General features: G+C 43.4%; 3 protein-coding genes across 3 annotated transcripts; all 3 read left to right on the plus strand.

The window, feature by feature from the left end:
• Window positions 1–1,216: 1,216 nt before the first annotated feature.
• On the plus strand, window positions 1,217–1,786 carry LOC115385242 (protein S100-A12-like). Its single transcript, XM_030087211.1, has 2 exons — window positions 1,217–1,434; window positions 1,503–1,786. The coding sequence occupies exons 1-2, from the start codon at window positions 1,297–1,299 to the stop codon at window positions 1,650–1,652; spliced, it is 288 nt and encodes a 95-aa protein (XP_029943071.1). The 5' UTR covers window positions 1,217–1,296; the 3' UTR covers window positions 1,653–1,786.
• A 784-nt stretch (window positions 1,787–2,570) lies between these two features.
• LOC115385252 (protein S100-G-like) lies at window positions 2,571–3,462 on the plus strand. The gene is made up of 2 exons (XM_030087222.1): window positions 2,571–2,780; window positions 2,954–3,462. The coding sequence occupies exons 1-2, from the start codon at window positions 2,634–2,636 to the stop codon at window positions 3,089–3,091; spliced, it is 285 nt and encodes a 94-aa protein (XP_029943082.1). The 5' UTR covers window positions 2,571–2,633; the 3' UTR covers window positions 3,092–3,462.
• Window positions 3,463–4,784: 1,322 nt separating this feature from the next.
• On the plus strand, window positions 4,785–5,689 carry LOC115385257 (protein S100-G-like). Its single transcript, XM_030087233.1, has 2 exons — window positions 4,785–4,987; window positions 5,165–5,689. Exons 1-2 carry the CDS (start codon window positions 4,844–4,846, stop codon window positions 5,294–5,296), a joined length of 276 nt encoding a protein of 91 aa, XP_029943093.1. The 5' UTR covers window positions 4,785–4,843; the 3' UTR covers window positions 5,297–5,689.
• Window positions 5,690–16,502: the final 10,813 nt, after the last annotated feature.

Here is a 16,502-nt window from a genome sequence, read left to right on the forward strand (position 1 = left end):
TTTTTCTGTGTCCACATCATCCACAACAGTGGACTGACGTATTTAAATTAATGTGATAGATGCTCAGAAGTTACAGCTCTAGTGAAGCTAGATAGTTAGTTAACATCATTTCAACTATCCTAAAACCCATACCCAGGGGTGTATATCTATATGTATTTGTATGCATGTATATATATATATATATATATATATATATATATATATATATATATATATATATATGTATATATATATATATATATATATATATATATATATATATATATATATATATATATATATACACATATATATATATATATATATATATATATATATATATATATATATATATATATATATATATATACAATATATACTATATTGGTAACATTCTGGCAGTGATATACTAGTAATATACAATATTTTCTAACAGTAACCATAACTTTGACATCCAGTTCTGTATATAAGAGCATCTTGCTCATATAGCCTTGCTAGCAAGCTATCACTACGGCGTTAGCCTAGCCTTAACAACATCACTAAGTAGCTGACAAAGTCATGTTAGCATCATCTTATTGATCATTATCTCTTGTGTATTCCCTTCAAAGCTGCTGAGATATATGCAGCTTGGTTTCTTCATTATTTTTCAGTTTAATCGTTAAAGTTACTGTCAGTTTCTCTCCTTTTTGTGTGGGTATAGTTGGACAGTAAAGACCAACTGAGACAGTCTAGTAAGCAGTGTGAATGAGAAAATGTGTGTTAATGTAATGTTCTGTATTTGCAAAGTTTGAAGCTGATCCCTGACAGGATGATGGCAGCACTGTACTGTTTATGAGTTTTCACTCCAAGCAGTTATCTGCTATCGCATATTCTAACCATTGCCCAGTAAAATGTGGCTGATATATCAGTGGTGAAAACTTACAAAGCATCTAAAAGACTCTGTCTATCACATGTCAGTACATTTACTTCATACTTTTTTTGTCCAGTTCTTCAGTAAGGTGATTATAATCATTGCTTTCTGTTTAGCAATGATCAAAAAGCAACGTTGCTGCGAACTCTTTGCCACCGCAAGTCACAACATTAAAAAAGAAAAGGACATTTTTGTTGTGCCCACACCTCTGCATCGTGTTTAGGCCTGCTTGCAAATAACACTGATATTCAGCCCGTCGGGCAGCATGACGCCAGCTGCCTGCTGGCTCCAAGCCCATTCTTCAGAAGGTTTAAAGCAGACTGCTCAGCCCCTCAGTTCCCATTCGTCTGCTGGCTGTTATCGTCCCGACGGCGCCGTCCGCCCAAAAAGCAGAAACCAGCGCAACGATGACGAAGCTGCAGCAAATCATGGAAGATCTCTTTGCTGTCTTTCGCGAATACGCGAAGAGGGACGGAGAAGACGAGACACTGACCAAACCAGAGGCAAAGGATCTTCTGAAGAATCAGCTGCCTGGCCTGATCGAGGTACGGTACATCTCTCCAGAACGTACACGAGTTCTGCCTAAACTTCCGCCTGTTGTTCGTTTCCACAGAATCCCGGTTACGACGACGAGGTCCGAGAGTTGGTGGGCGGTCTGGATGTGGATGACGGCCTGGAGTTCGGCTTCCGGACGTTCATGAAGTTGGTTTCCAGTGTCGCCTCGGACCGCTACGAAGCCCAAAGTCTCGCTCGGTGCGGCTGAATAGAGCAGTCTGTGTACCTACATGGTCTTCTAATGTCAAACAACTGTATCCACTGAAAACAGGTTTGCTTTTGTTTTTGTCAAGTCCATACTTTATATTCATCAGAAATACAATAAAGATATTTGACAAAGTATGAACTGAATGGTGTTGTATTGCAATATATACATGCATACAGACAGATTGATTTACTGATTTACTCCAGAAGGGGAACAAAATTATTATTCCAGTATAAATACACACGTTTGAAAAACTACTGATGAAACTAAAATAAATCCTTTCAGAAAGGTTTTCTTTCCAATAAAACTCGCTCTTATAAATTTAAGACTTTTCAGCGTAGACAAAACAAACACAAACAAGGATATACGGTGAACAAAAAACACTGTATCTCTGCAGTGTTGCTTCTGTGAATTGATGTTAATTTGACTCTTTTACTGTTGGAAATCTGACACAGTGTCAAATGATTATCTAGTTCAATACAGTTGATTTAACTCTCAAGAGCGTGGACTTCAATTCTGTAATTATACAAAAACACAAAAAAAATGTTTCAATTAACTCTGTGGGATTTTACTGAGCACTCAACTTTTCTAATCATTGCTCAGCAAAATACTTACAAGACTCTATCAATCACATGTCTGATGTCAATACATTTACTTGATGTTTTTTCTGGTCCAGTTCTTCAGTAAAGTGACTCAAATCAGTGAATTCTGCTTCACAATGACAGAAAGAGTCGACATCGAGGGATTCCAGAGCGACATTGCTATGAACACTTTTAAAATAAACCATGAGATTAAAAAAAACCAAACATTTTTGTTGTATCGGCACCGCTGCTGTTCGGCCCGTTGGGCGGCGCGACGTCAGCTGCCTGAGGGAGTCTACCTGCTGGCTCCAAGCCCGTCGCTCAGAGGATATAAAAGCAGGCTGCTCACCCTCTCTGCTTTTCTGCTGGCCGTCATCATCCGAACGTCCAAAAGGCAGTGACCATGGCGAGCGAGACGGAGCTGCAGAAAGTCATCGGTGGCCTCCTGACTATATTTCGCAAATACGCGAAAGAGGACGGGAACGCCTGGACTCTGAGCAGAGCTGAGGCAAAGAACCTTTTAGTGAACGAGCTGCCTGGGCTGATTGAGGTACGGTACATCTCTCCAGAAGGTATATGAAGAACATGTACAAACTCTTTTTCATTTATGACAGTAATGGGGGAAAAAAAAACTTCAACAACTTTTCCAAACGTTGCATCTACTTTTTTTTAAGACTTGGTTGCTTTCCTAACTATCTGGTGGTGTGTTCTTCATCTTCACAGAATCCCAACGACTCTGCTGAGGTAAAGAAGGTGGTGGACAATCTGGATGAGAACAAGGACAACAAGATCACCTTCGTGGAGTTCACGGAGTTGGTCATGAAACTTTCCTTTTATCGCTTCTTCTGGGGTTCAGTCTGAACCCTGAACGAAGCGGTCTGTGCACCGGCATGGCCGTGAGATGCTGAACAACTGAACTGCGCACACTCAGGATTTGCGGGGAAAAACTATTCTGGGCAATAAATGTTTGCTTTCAGTACCAAACACAATTCAGAGTAAATCTGTTTTCAATATTTGGGTGTAAGGATTTTTCAACATTTGTCCCATGATGGTTATAATGTCATTTTTTTTTTTTTTTTTTTGTTTGGCTTGGTTCTGGTTGCTGCTTCTGTCTGCACTTGTCATGACAGCTGCTTCAAGAAACGAGCGAACGGCCGCGCCCTGGGTGTGACCGGGCGGCATGTTGTTCCTGATCTCTGTGACATCTGAATAAAGCAGTCTGTCTACCTGGACGTGGCGTTCAAGAGATTATTCAACCGCTGCACACACCGGACAAACTGAGCACCCATGGCTTTGCTCCTTAAAACGCGTTATTAATAAAGATGCACCGAATGTTGTATTGTTGTTTAGAATCAAGTTCCCTTCCACAGTCTGTTTCCACTTGGCTCCAGCACTCTGTGATCCGACCTAGAACAGAACCATATGGATCTATTAGGAGATCTAGTGATCTAGTGAGGCAATACCTTTCAACAAGTGCCTGACAGGAACCTCATGAGACCTTTTCACTCAGAAAATTACTGTAATTGGGTGTTGCTGTGCCATGAGGCTGTCCTGACATTTAGAAATTGGAACCAGCCAGGCAGCTTCAGCTTCACAGGATTTTTATTGCTCGCTCCAAGCTTTATATTTACACAAGACGATGCCAAAACCTGCTTGGACACGTCCTCGTCTTTGATATAATTAAATTCATACTGCACCTCATTTGTGTCCTACTTCTAGTTTTACATGCACAATTTTACAGTGAGAAACGGTTGCAAGAAATAGACTAATATTAGACCATTTTCTGCAAATTCAAAGACCAACATCTCAAAGAAAATGTCAGCCTCAGCCTCCAAGATGAGAGCTAGTAAAGGTGAGCCAATGTGAGAACAGTGACTTTATTAAGAAGAAAGCAGAAAATTCAGTGACATTACTTACACAACAAACTTTCATATTTGCCTTTATGAAAATGCCCAGAGCAAAGAAGCATGAAGGGAGATATGGAGTGGAAAGTGATGCCCCTCCGTCTCACCCCACGCCTCTCCGTTACTTCCTCAACCTGCTGTCCAGAACCTCTTTTCCAAGCTGGAAAACCAAAAAACTCGTACATTCTTGTTAACCTTTCTACCGTTTCTTTCTGTTTCTGCAGAAAGTCTCCTCTGAGTCTGGTTATACTCAGGTGGTGAACTCTGAGGACACTTGTTCTGCAAAAACAAAATAATATTCCACAAAAATAAAGAACTAAACGATTGTTCCCGATTGCAGATTGTAATCATTGCCCTGATTGTAAAAGACTCTTATCAATCACATGTCAGTCATTTACCTGGCGTTTTCTTTTGTCCAGTTCTTCATTAAAGTGAATTTATTCAATGAATTCTGCTTCACAGTGACAGAAAGAGTCGACATCGAACATTATGAAGAGACATTGAACACTTTGTCGCCATAAACCATGAGATGAAAACGAAAACATTCCTGTTGTGCCCACGCCTCTCCATCGAGCCGCACCCTACTTGCAAACACCGCTGCTGTTCGGCTCCACGCCCGTCGCTCAGAGGATATAAAAGCAGACCGCTCAGCCTCTGTTTCCACTCGCCTGCTGGTCGCCATCATCCGAACCTCCAAAAAGCAAAAACCATGGCGCAGACCGCTCTCAAGCATGTCATTGAGTGCCTCTCGGAAGTTTTTGATAAATACGCGAAAGAGGACGAAGATGTCCACACGCTGAGCAAAGCGGAGGCAAAGAAACTCTTGGAGACCGAGCTGCCTGAACTGCTGAAGGTACGGTACATCTCCCCAGAACGTGCAGTATATGAGCTCTGCTTATTGTTCTGCGTGCTGCTCTCATGTGGACTAAACCACCGTCAAATCTCTCGACGGACGCATGCAATAAATATTGGTGAAAGGATTTTTGGAAACTGTCCTAACTTTCCGGTGGTGTGTTCTTCATCTTCACAGAATCCCGGAGGCTCGGAGAAGGTGAAACAGATGGTGGAGGATCTCGATCTTGACCAAGACGGCAAGATAGACTTCTTGGAGTTCTCAATAATGACCATGACTCTTTCCATTGCGCACAAGCTCTGCAGTTGAGTTGTTCTCTGCGGCTGAAGGAAGCGGTCTGTGTACCGGCATGGCCGTAAGATGTTGAACAACTGAACTGCGTACACTGAGGACGAGGGGAAAAAGTAATCTGTGCATGAAATGCTTTGCTTTCAGTAACAAACACAATTCAGAGTAAATCTGTTTTCAATATTTGGGTGTAAGGATTTTTATTCATATTATTATCATTGTTATTATTTGTCCCATGATGGTTATAATGTGATTTTTTTTTTTTTTTGGCTTGGTTCTGGTTGCTGCTTCTGTCTGCACTTGTCATGACAGCTGCTTCAAGAAACGAGTGAACGGCCGCGCCCTGGCTGTGACCGGGCAGCATGTTGTTACTGATCTCTGTGACATCTGAATAAAGCAGTCTGTCTACCTGGACGTGGCGTTCGAGAGATTATTCAACCGCTGCACACACCGGACAAACTGAGCACCCATGGCTTTGCTCCTTAAGATGCATTATTAATAAAGATGCACCGAACTTTGCATTGTTGTTTAGAATCAAGTTCCCTTCCACAGTCTGTTTCCACTTGGCTCCAGCACTCCGTGATCCGACCTAGAACAGAACCATATGGATCTATCAGGAGATCCAGTGATCTAGTGAGGCAATACCTTTCAACAAGTGCCTGACAGGAACCTCATGAGATCCTTTCCACTCAGAGATTTACTTTAATTGGGTGTTGCCGAGCCATGAGGCTGTCCTGACATTTACTTGGAACCAGCCAGGCAGCTTCAGCTTCACAGGATTTTTATTGCTCGCTCCAAGCTTTATATTTACACAAGACGATGCCAAAATCTGCTCGGACACGTCCTCGTCTTCGATATAATTAAATTCATACTGCACCTCATTTGGGTCCTACCTCTAGTTTGACATGCACAATTTTACAGTGAGAAACGGCGGCAGGAAATAAACGACATTAGACCATATTCTGCAAAGTCAAACTCCAACATCTCAATGAAAATGCCGGCCTCAGTCTCCAAGATGAGACTGGCATTTCAAGGTGACAAGGTATTCAGTAAAAAGTATCTGTAAAATGTTCCCTTAATCCTTTCTTTTAATCATAATTTCATGTAGAAGCAACAAGAAATGAGGCACTGGTCGAGGATAGAGCTTAATTCTTGAATCTAAAAGGTGATGAGAGCCGTACATTTGGCAGGAGTGCAGACTCTTGTTGGGGCCGGCGTGTTTTAACCCTGCGGCTCGGCTCAGACGCTCAGCAGCGTGAAGACGTTTGCAGAATCTCATGCGGGCGGTCAGAGCGGCGGTTTCTGCACAGACACGGCCGTCTTGGCGGTCTCAGCTTGAGTGGGAGTCTGAAAGAAGCACAACAGTGGCTCAGGCAGCTCAGAGATCAAGCAGTTCCGTGCTAAAATAAAAACAAACAAACTGAGCCATCACTTGACTTTAGTCCAGCTTAATGTCAGAAGATCTGATAGATGAATGTTCTCAATCAGTTTTGTTTGAAAGGAGCCGCCGGCTCCAACTGTCATACCGGACAGACTGGTTCCTGCGTTCAGTTCGTGGGAAAAGGCGTTTCTCTCGTGTTCTAGTTAAGTTCTGAGAGGGAATCCCAAATAAAGAGGAAGAGGTGAAGGACGAGACCAATGCGTTTTTCACTGCAGCCCTTAATTAGAGGCTAATACAGCCTTTTAAATAAACCACGACGCACAATCAGCAGTGTAAATGATCAGAAGGTAATGAAATCAATAAAAAACTAAAGGTTTGATGCTGATATTGATGTAGACTTTGGAACTTTTTCACAGAAATCAGACTTTAATCTTTGAATCCTGATCATTTTATTACTCAGAATTCCTCAGAATTCTATTTTTTCTCATAATTACGATTTGTTTTCTCAGAAATCTAATCTTTGTAAGAACTGTGACTCAGAATTCTAACATTTTTTTCCTCCATCACTCTCATTTACCGCCCCTTAGAATTCTGACATTTTTCTCAAAGTGCGTTGGTGCTGTTTGGCTTCTGCTCATATTCACCTTAAATGTTGAATTTATTAATTTGTATGTTTTTTTTGGTTGTTGTTGTTGTTTAGTTTGGTTATATAATGTTCTGTGTTGGGTAAACACTGTGAACTGGTTATAGAACTGCTGCTAGTTTGGGACGTGTCTTTTCTCAGTGCGGCAACTGTTACCACAATAGATGATCAACACGGTTATTGAGAACACTTCTGTGACTCTAATTCAAATCATACTGTAAGTCTCATCTGCTGAAGGAACAAGGGGAACAAAATGAAAAGAATTCAGTTTTTTTTGTTTGTTTGTTTGTTTGTTTTACAGATTTCTGACCTTTTTTTGTCAGATTTCTGTCAGAGTGCGTTGCTTTCTGTGGAGGTCAGGTCGGGGCAGCATCAGGAAGCGGCGGCAGCGTGTCTGCAGAAGCTCCGGTGCTGCTCTCTGCTGGCTGAAACACTTTCTACAGGCCCGACCGGGAGGTTACGTTTCTCTCTGGGCGCCGATCGGAGCCGTGTGTGAAACTCGGCCGGCCTGTAATCGGCTTTGGAGGTCATGAAGCTCAGACTCACTCTCTCGCTCTCTCTCGCTCTCTTTCACTTCCTGCTCGCGGCGTTAAGGGGCTTTATGGGGATTAGGTGTCCTGAGTGGAGGGGGATGTGGCTCTGGAGTCAGGAGATACAGGTGGGAAAGGAAAGTGTGTATTTCTTGATCGTCTCAAATGCAGGGCCGTGCACAGACGTCAGTGTTGGACTCTCCTGAAGGAGCCATTTTTTCATGAGGGCCTTTTTTCCTGCAACTAGCCGAATGTTGAGCAAATATTTATCTCTCTTTGACCATTCTTCAGGCATCAGTCCAAAAAAAAAAAAAAAAACTTTTTACTTCCCAAAAATTGCTTGCATTGCATTATGAAATCTCTTTCCAATAAGTTCTAATAGCTAGGCAGTCCCAAAAAACGTGATAATGGCTGGGGAGTTATCTTTATAGCGGGATTTGTGATAGGGTGTAATGAAGTATCTTATCAGGCTTTTCCAGTCGAACTCTCTCCAACTCTGTGAGCTGCTGCATTTCCATTGATATTCCCAGATAGTTGGAGGAAACTGTATCGTATGCACGCCACTTCAGGACCACAATATCTTCTTTCTCTTATTACTGTTTTCCATGTTTTGAGTGTCAGCTTGATCCATGGGTTTTCTATATTTTTTATAATGTCCTGCAGGCTGCTGTCAGCTATCAGTGCTTGTATGGGAGTGGAGGTCAGATCGTCTTCATTGTTTTTTAATTCTGCATCATATGAGGGGTTACACCAGCACAGGATGATATCAATTTGATTTAAATGTAAATAATTACAAAATGACAATATGATGAAACAAATTCACTTTATTCAAATTTAATTTAATCAATGCAAAAAAAATGTAATTACGTTACATTATATTAAAGAAATACTTTCATGAAATGAAACAAAGAATTGAAACTTAAATCAATTAAATTAAAGTCAACAAAAAAACAAACAAAAAAATAAATATATTAAAATATATAAAACTAAATAAATGAAGTTGAAGAAAAGCAAAATAAATCATGCAACTGAATGAAATAATAAACAAGAACAAGAAACATTCCGAAGCAAATTTTACTTTGTGCCTGCTAGCTGCTGCTGATATTGAAGAAATGTTGTCCCTCGAGAACCCAGAGGTGAAATTGAATTTTTTTCACTGTGAGTGGCAGAAGCGTTTATATGTGTGTGTATATATATATATATATATATATATATATATATATATATATATATATATATATATATATATATATATTTATGAAATAAAAAATTAATTAGTACAGAATTACATTAGAACTTTATCAACTAAATTAAAAAATGAATTAAACATAAATAAAGTAGTTTTTTTTTAAGAATGATTAAATTAAGTTCTTAAAATAAATTAAAGCAAATTTTCTCCTCTTTATATACAGGTTTGTGCAGTTTCCGTGTTTTTCTATAGATTACAGCTTTATGTCCACATTTATACACGAGTTGTAAATCTATTTGCTTATATGTATAAACTATTATGATCTAAGAGTCTGATATGACTGACCATTAAACAATAATTGATCTCAAACACTGAAGTTGTACAACGTTCAGAACCTTTTTTGTCAGGGTTAAGGGTCGATTATTTTATGTATATTTGCTTCTTGTCTCTCTTCTACGAATAACTTTGCATTGAACAAACCCATGGAAAGTGTAGCGTTGTTGCCCCAAGGGGATATAATCAAGTGAATCTTCTACTTTTGATTCAGACTTTGTTGACCAAAGTCATCTCATTTTTTAATTTTGGACACTTTTCGCTCCAAGTGGAAAAACCACGAATTTGCTGCTCCAAGTGGAGGAATCGTGCAAAACTTCCAACAGTCCCACACCGGTGACCAGACCTGCCGAGGAATGTATAGAATGCAGCGTTGTTTACAGGTCTGTTTCCTTTCAGAAAGTTCAATCTGCTTCATTTTCAACAAGATTCTCCCACAACTGGATTTACTATTCCTCATTAGATACACAGAATAAAAACATTAGTGATCTCAGCTTGATGTGGGGAAGTCTGGAGTTCCACAAATAGCTGCTGAGTCAGTCCTCGGAGACCCAGACGACTGGGATGACTCAAGCCTTCCATTTGCAGCGTCAGAGTTGTGGATTGTTTTCCAGTCCCGGGCTCTGCCGACGAACCGGTCTCCCAGGACTCACCTGTGCAGGAGCACGGCCGAGTTCCTCCCATTCCACGCATTCCTCTCAACCCGGCGTCACCGAGTGCTTCTGTCAGACTGGATGACGGTATCCGCCGCCCCCGCCGGCGCAGGATCCTGCTTTACAGCCGCAAGACGCTTCGTCCTTATCGACATACCGGAGGAATCTGATAGCATACCGAAGGAACTGCCAAAACAGCTGTCACCTTAGTCCCACTCACTATCCGCTGCATATCTTCTCCTCCTTCATACCTCTGATAGTCTGAAACTGGAGAAAGGGCAGAATAAAAGGAAAACAAATCACAGAAATGTGAAACCGCTCACTTGGAAGTCATTGATTTTCAATAGTCTGTGAATGAAACTTGAGTGTTGTTGAAGTGTGGTTACTTGTTTTGTTCAGTAGCTTTGTTGAGTTAACACGGATACCTGAGATACCTGAACAACAGGTTCTAAAGCTCCGGGTTCAACTGTCTTCACCGTTTGATTTGAATCTTTCGGGGGAAAAACAACATTCGATCATTCGTTGGGGTCTGATGAAAACGCGTCAAGAAGGTTTGAAAACATTGTCCGTTTCCACGGAAACGGCAGACACGCCGGAGACGGTGTGGTTTTGACGTTAGTCAAATAAACCACATCAATTAAAAAAAACATTAACATGGATGAGCGCAGATCACGAAGCTTAATCCACTTTTCACAAAAGTTCCATCTCCCGCCGTTTTCATGAAGCATTTTCGAAAAGATTTTCTAAAAAGTTGCTGGTTCTTGTGGAAGGGGACAACCCAAAAGACTGTTACATTTTCAATTGGCGACTCGACGTTGCCATGGAAACGGCACTTCAGCCAACCAAACAAGTATCTTCAAGTTGTAAATGAGTTGATTATTGGTGAAATCTGATCGTTACGCACAATTCTCCCTGCTTTCCTCAACATGTCAGACTGTGGCTGAATGGGTCTTTGTATTTCTTTGTTCCTCCTTTGAAATCGCCCGTCGGCATTCTTGACAGTTCTTTATCGGGCGCCGACCGACGAGGGTAAACACAGAAACTGATCCGGTTTGACCGAGAATGCACCGAAAACCTGTGGGACTGTCAGCGGGTAATCGTCTGCAAACATTCGCGCCTGCACGGCGCTGATAAGGCGCCCTGGGTGGACGGACGCCGACCCCGCCGTGGAATCCGCATTTCCCTGCTTTTACAGGCCACTCTCCTCGTGACGGAGTTAAAAGGTCCCGATGCAAACAGACATGCTCTGTGTCTCTGTGCCTGATTCCCTCCCTCACACACACACACACACACACACACACAGACACACACACACACACACACACACACACACACACACACACACACACACACGCTACTAGACACATGACAAGGAGACTTTGTCCTTTTTTATCGTCAGCAGCTCAGCGAACGTCCTTTGGAGCACGGCGTCAGAGATACGGACGGCTCTCAGACTCTCAGCTAACACACTATCCTGAATCTGTCCGCAGACGGCGTCTGAAAACAGCTGGCGCTTTCAGATCTGATCTGACGTCAGCCGTGAGGTCACCTCCGGCTGGAATTCCTGCTCGGAACAGCCTGTTATGAAGCGGTGTGTTAAAGCAACACTTAAGAGTGTAAAGTACAATTACTGAACGGCCTGAGCCAGCCGGAGAGTTTCTGTCGCTTTGTCTAATGTTTCCTGTTTGCTGATTGATAGCGAATTTCAAAAAGGAAGAAGTAAAACCAAGAACTTTTTGAAGTCTGTTTGACCCGGTTAGCTGTGATCATCAGTATGTCGTACAAGGTGACGTTCTTGATCATTTCAGACGGCTTCTCCTGCTCTCAGAGGTAAACCTGACCTTTGTTTTTTTGTTCAGTCTGGCTCGCGAGAGCAGACGGGCTGATTGATTTTTACAGTCCGACCCGCTGATCGATCCCTGATAACCGGGCGGCGGAGGGCCACGTCGCGCGCCGACGGCCTCCCGCGACAAAAGGCGGCGGAGATCTACGGCGGCGCCGCCGACCTTTCACACCAGACAAAGTACCCTGACAGCACAGTAAAGAAGGAACCCGGTGACCTGCTGTGGAAGCATTCGCAGCTGCTGGAGGGGGGAATCTTTACCGGTGGCATAAAAATGGAAGCTGAGCCTTTAAAAGAGGTTCAAGCAAAGGTCGAACGCTCGAATAGAAACGACTGCAAGAAAAAAAAAAAACTGAACCGGACAGAAAATTTGAGTTTGAGGTGAAAATTTCAGACGATTTGTCGTTCATCTTTAAAGGAATACTCCGAAGATTTTTGACCCACGCCCTATCCCTATCATTGACAAAGTTAGACAAGCTCATAAATACCTTTTTTGTGTCTCTGCGTCCAGTGGCTGGATCCCAGCTGTTAGCATCATAGTTAGCTTAGCTCAATTGCTGAAAGTCAATAGGAAACACAGCCGGACTAACGAAAGTGGACAAAATACTCCTTCCAGTGGTCCAGGGGATGGTGTATTAGCACGTGAAGTAAATCCGAATGGTTATAAAACATTTTAAAGGCGTGTTTTCTTTTCAATCCGTTAAAATAACATTTTGATACATTTTGATACACACAGATCTGCACAAGCATAGTGCTCCACGGAAGGAAATACCGGCGCACAGCGGATGAGTCTATGGCTTCTACTGCTGTGCGCCGGTCTGTACTCCTGCCATTTAAAGTCATCGATTCGCCTAATCAGCAGGGATTGTGGGAAGAAACACAAGAAGAATGGGAAAACTCCACATTAAAGAGCCTGTAAGCCTGGAATCAAACCGGGATTACGTCCCCTTTGAAGGTAACCACTACACCGCTGTGCAGGTGAATGCAGAGAGACATCTGCACCGTCTCTTTCATGATCTGCCTTCATAATCATGCACGACCGGAGTCATGCAGTCAGGTGAGAACGCCTCTGAGAGCAGCTCATTGTCAGCGAGCTCAGGAAGCCGACAGTGGGAAGCAGGTCCCGAGGCCAGGAAGACGAACCACAGTCATGTGTCCGGAGCCGGAGGCGGGACTGGAAAGCTTCCCCGGACGCGCCGATTGGCCTCTTGGATTCAAGCTCCGAGCTGTGATTGGTCTCCTCACGGGCAGCTATTTAAAACCTGTAAAAGGATTAATGTCATGGGAACTGTGTCAGGCCGACAGGAGTGGAGAGCTCTTCAGTGCACGTACGGCGGCGCCATCGTGACCCTGACATGTGATGGAGCGCACCAAGGTGACCCCACCACGTGTCCAAGGATCTTAGATAATCTGCCGGGCCCGCTTTACGAGACAGTCGTTTCAAGTGAAAACGACGTTTTCAATGTCCGTTTACACGACGACGGCGCTTGGACACACTGGAAATTCAACTTTATGAAAATACTTTGACTCCGTCGAATGTGAACGCCAAACTTCACTGAAAGTCAAGCATAAAAATGAGACGTTCTCGTCTTCAAACAATACAGCTGTTATTGGTAAGAGGTTATTTTAAATATTTATGAGAAATGCATGTTGTTCCTCTTGGATTCTTGCACGTCCACACAAATGAGTGATGATTTCTCTTTATTTTAGGCAATAGCCCATCTGCATGCAAATTGAGTCAGAGCGTTTTCGAAAGAGGAAACCGGTTTCAAAAAGTTGCGTTTTCGTCTGTCTACATGGAGACGGAGTTGGCAATTTTTCAAAAAAGTTGCTCAAAGAGAAATAAAAAGCAGCTAAAATTGTTTCAGTGGTTAAAAAAAGCTAAATGGGCTTTATCAAATTCAAATGGTGATTAAACAATTTGCGCCGCCAAAATGGCAAAAACTACTGAAGTTTTACTGAAAACATTATTAGTGAAAATATTATTAGTGAAAACAGCCAAAAGGTGAAAATTGTTTAAAAAAAAAATAAAATCAAAGACTAAAGCTGCTGAATTGGAATGAACTAAAATAACAAATCCAGCTGGAATTGAAAAACCACTAAAACGCCTGCAGGAGTTAAAACAGTTAATCAGCTAAAATGAGTAAGACTTTAATTAATTAAATGTTGGCAGTCCCTAATTACAGTTTTTAAGCAACAGAGACACAGTACAAACTACAGTTATTGTAAAAACAGAAAAATGCATTTTTTTTCTCAAATTATGGATTTATTCCTGTGGAATCTATAATTACATCTCATGCGATCATGCACCTTTCAATAAAATGGTGTTGTGATTTAAGAGGATTTATGGGAATCTGACATGAGGACTGAAGCAGCCGAGGGGTTTGTTCACGAATGAATCCGTGTCAGTTTTGCTCTCGTGAGGTTGCGTCAGGACACAAACGCAGCGCGCCAGTCGGCGTTGCTCCACATCACAGCCTGCAAAACTGTGACCGATGAAGGCTTTGCCTCGGCAAACCCACCCTGCAGACGATCGCCGGCCTCACCTCGGACGACCCCGCGAGCCGGCTGCGGAGATGGAGCGGCGCGGCGCTCGTGGCTGGCAGGGGAAGGGAGGGAGGAGAGAGAAAAACGTCTGGATTTTCACTGCGCCGGAATAAAAGCAGCCAGAGGCGACGCACGACCCGTCCCACCCCCACCCCCACCCCCACCCCCACCCCGACCTCGCTCGCAGAGGATTACCGGGCATCTTTTAACTGTGCCATCTGCTCCAAATTGACTTTCAATTAAGGCTGGCAAATGAGAACGCTGCCAGAGCGGAGAGCGAAGACGGCTGCTGGCGTGGAGCCGCCGCGGCCACGGCGGCGGCGAGATCCTATCAGCTAGAAACATCGCCGTTCGAGAGATCGCTGACAAAAATCCCCCGCAGGGTCGATGTGTGTTTGCCCTTTGGCTGCCGGTTCAGATAGGAATCGATCCCTGAACCGGCCCTGTGGGATGCTGGGAGCTGTAGTGAGTAGCGTGGCACCGGCTTATATAAGCACCACTTCCTGCACACTCCAGTCCTGACCTCTTTTCCTCTGTGTCTGCACACGCCTCGCCGTGGTGCACTGGAGTTACCCCTGACTCCATGCCGAGGTGAATGCAGCAGCTGCAGCAGGAGGAGGAGGAATGTCTTCTACCTGCTTCACCTGGAGTTCCACCTTAACGGACGAGGTCGTGGCTGCACGGGGAAGATACCGTGTTCCACAACACTTTGAGTTCAAACCAGACCAACATGGCTGCTCACAAACTTCCTCTTCAGTCAATCTTGCCCATCAGTGCTGTCAGGCGTGTAGCGTAGCGAAAGGTTAACTACCCAACAACAGACGGAACTGGAAACCAACACAAGCGTCAGGCTAAAAACTTTTTCACACCTCAGACCAGTTTTAGGGAATAAAAGAACACAGGGAGTCGTGTTTTGGGAGGTTTCCATGTTTTACCTGCAAGGACTTTTGCAACACGTCTGAACAAAACGGAATAAACGAGCTTTCAACTGCAACATTCATCATCATCTAAGATATTTGAGCAGGCAGAAAGGTACCTCATACAATGTGGAAACTGTTGAGAGAACCTGAGGAATCATCCAGGAAGTCGTCCCAACCAAGAATGTGTCTGACGCCGTCCAAAGAAGACACTTCACAGCATAGAGAACAGACCTGGAAAACTGCGAATAGCTCATGATTTGGTCTGTTTGCCACAAATTTACAAACTGAAGATGGAAGATGTGGTCTACAGCTCGTCTCTGGCGCTCTACATACGGACAGTCTTGAGTTTGCTGGACCGCAATGCTAACAGCTTTAGGACACATTTACATGAATACAGGTGAAAATGGAAAACCTTTGCTGCATTTCGAGTGTCCGTTTCCACGACGATGGTGCACGGAGCCACCGAAAACGCAACTTTTCAAAAACGCCCCGGCTTTAAACGACATTTTATCCGAACGGCCAACTCATCCTCCATTTTCATGGCTTATAGTTCTTATTATAGTCCTAATCTGGAGCGCGGACTGAACACAGTCCGTGACCCAGAGACTTTGAGAGACTTGTAAAGGTTGCCGGGTCGGGTTTCAAGCCCTCGCCGTACGGCTTCTGCTGTTGAGGAGCAGCGGCGGTATAAATAGCAGCGGTAACGCCGCAGTCGTAGTAAGCTGAGCAGCCGGTGTAGGTACAGTAACAGTAGCAGTACCGAGGGTATTGTGACTGCCCTAGAAAGAACACGAGACGTCACAAGACGGTTTCAAGTGAAAACCCAAAACTTCCTTCACAGTTTAGGTGTTGGTTTCCATGACGACGGTGCGCGGCGACACTGAACAAACACGTTGACTGCCGTTTCTGTGTAAAAGGTCATCGTTTTGTGAACGTCGCCGTGTGAACAGGAAATTTTTCAGAAACGCAAAACTGATGCGTTTTCGCTTTAGATATTGTCATGTAAACGTACCTTGAAGTACAAGTTTCTTCTTTTGTCCGTGGTTGAAACTTCCAAGGTGGGTTCCTGTGTTTTTTTGAGAATCGGCGAATGAGCCAGACGTGATGTGTTTTGCAGCCATTGTGGTCACTTCACACTTGTTTCGCAGAGGTTTTTGCATTCAGGTCAATGGCTCCCTTTGTGTGTCC

The sequence above is a fragment of the Salarias fasciatus genome, chromosome 3, assembly GCF_902148845.1.
Source record: "Salarias fasciatus chromosome 3, fSalaFa1.1, whole genome shotgun sequence".
Taxonomy (NCBI): domain Eukaryota; kingdom Metazoa; phylum Chordata; class Actinopteri; order Blenniiformes; family Blenniidae; genus Salarias; species Salarias fasciatus.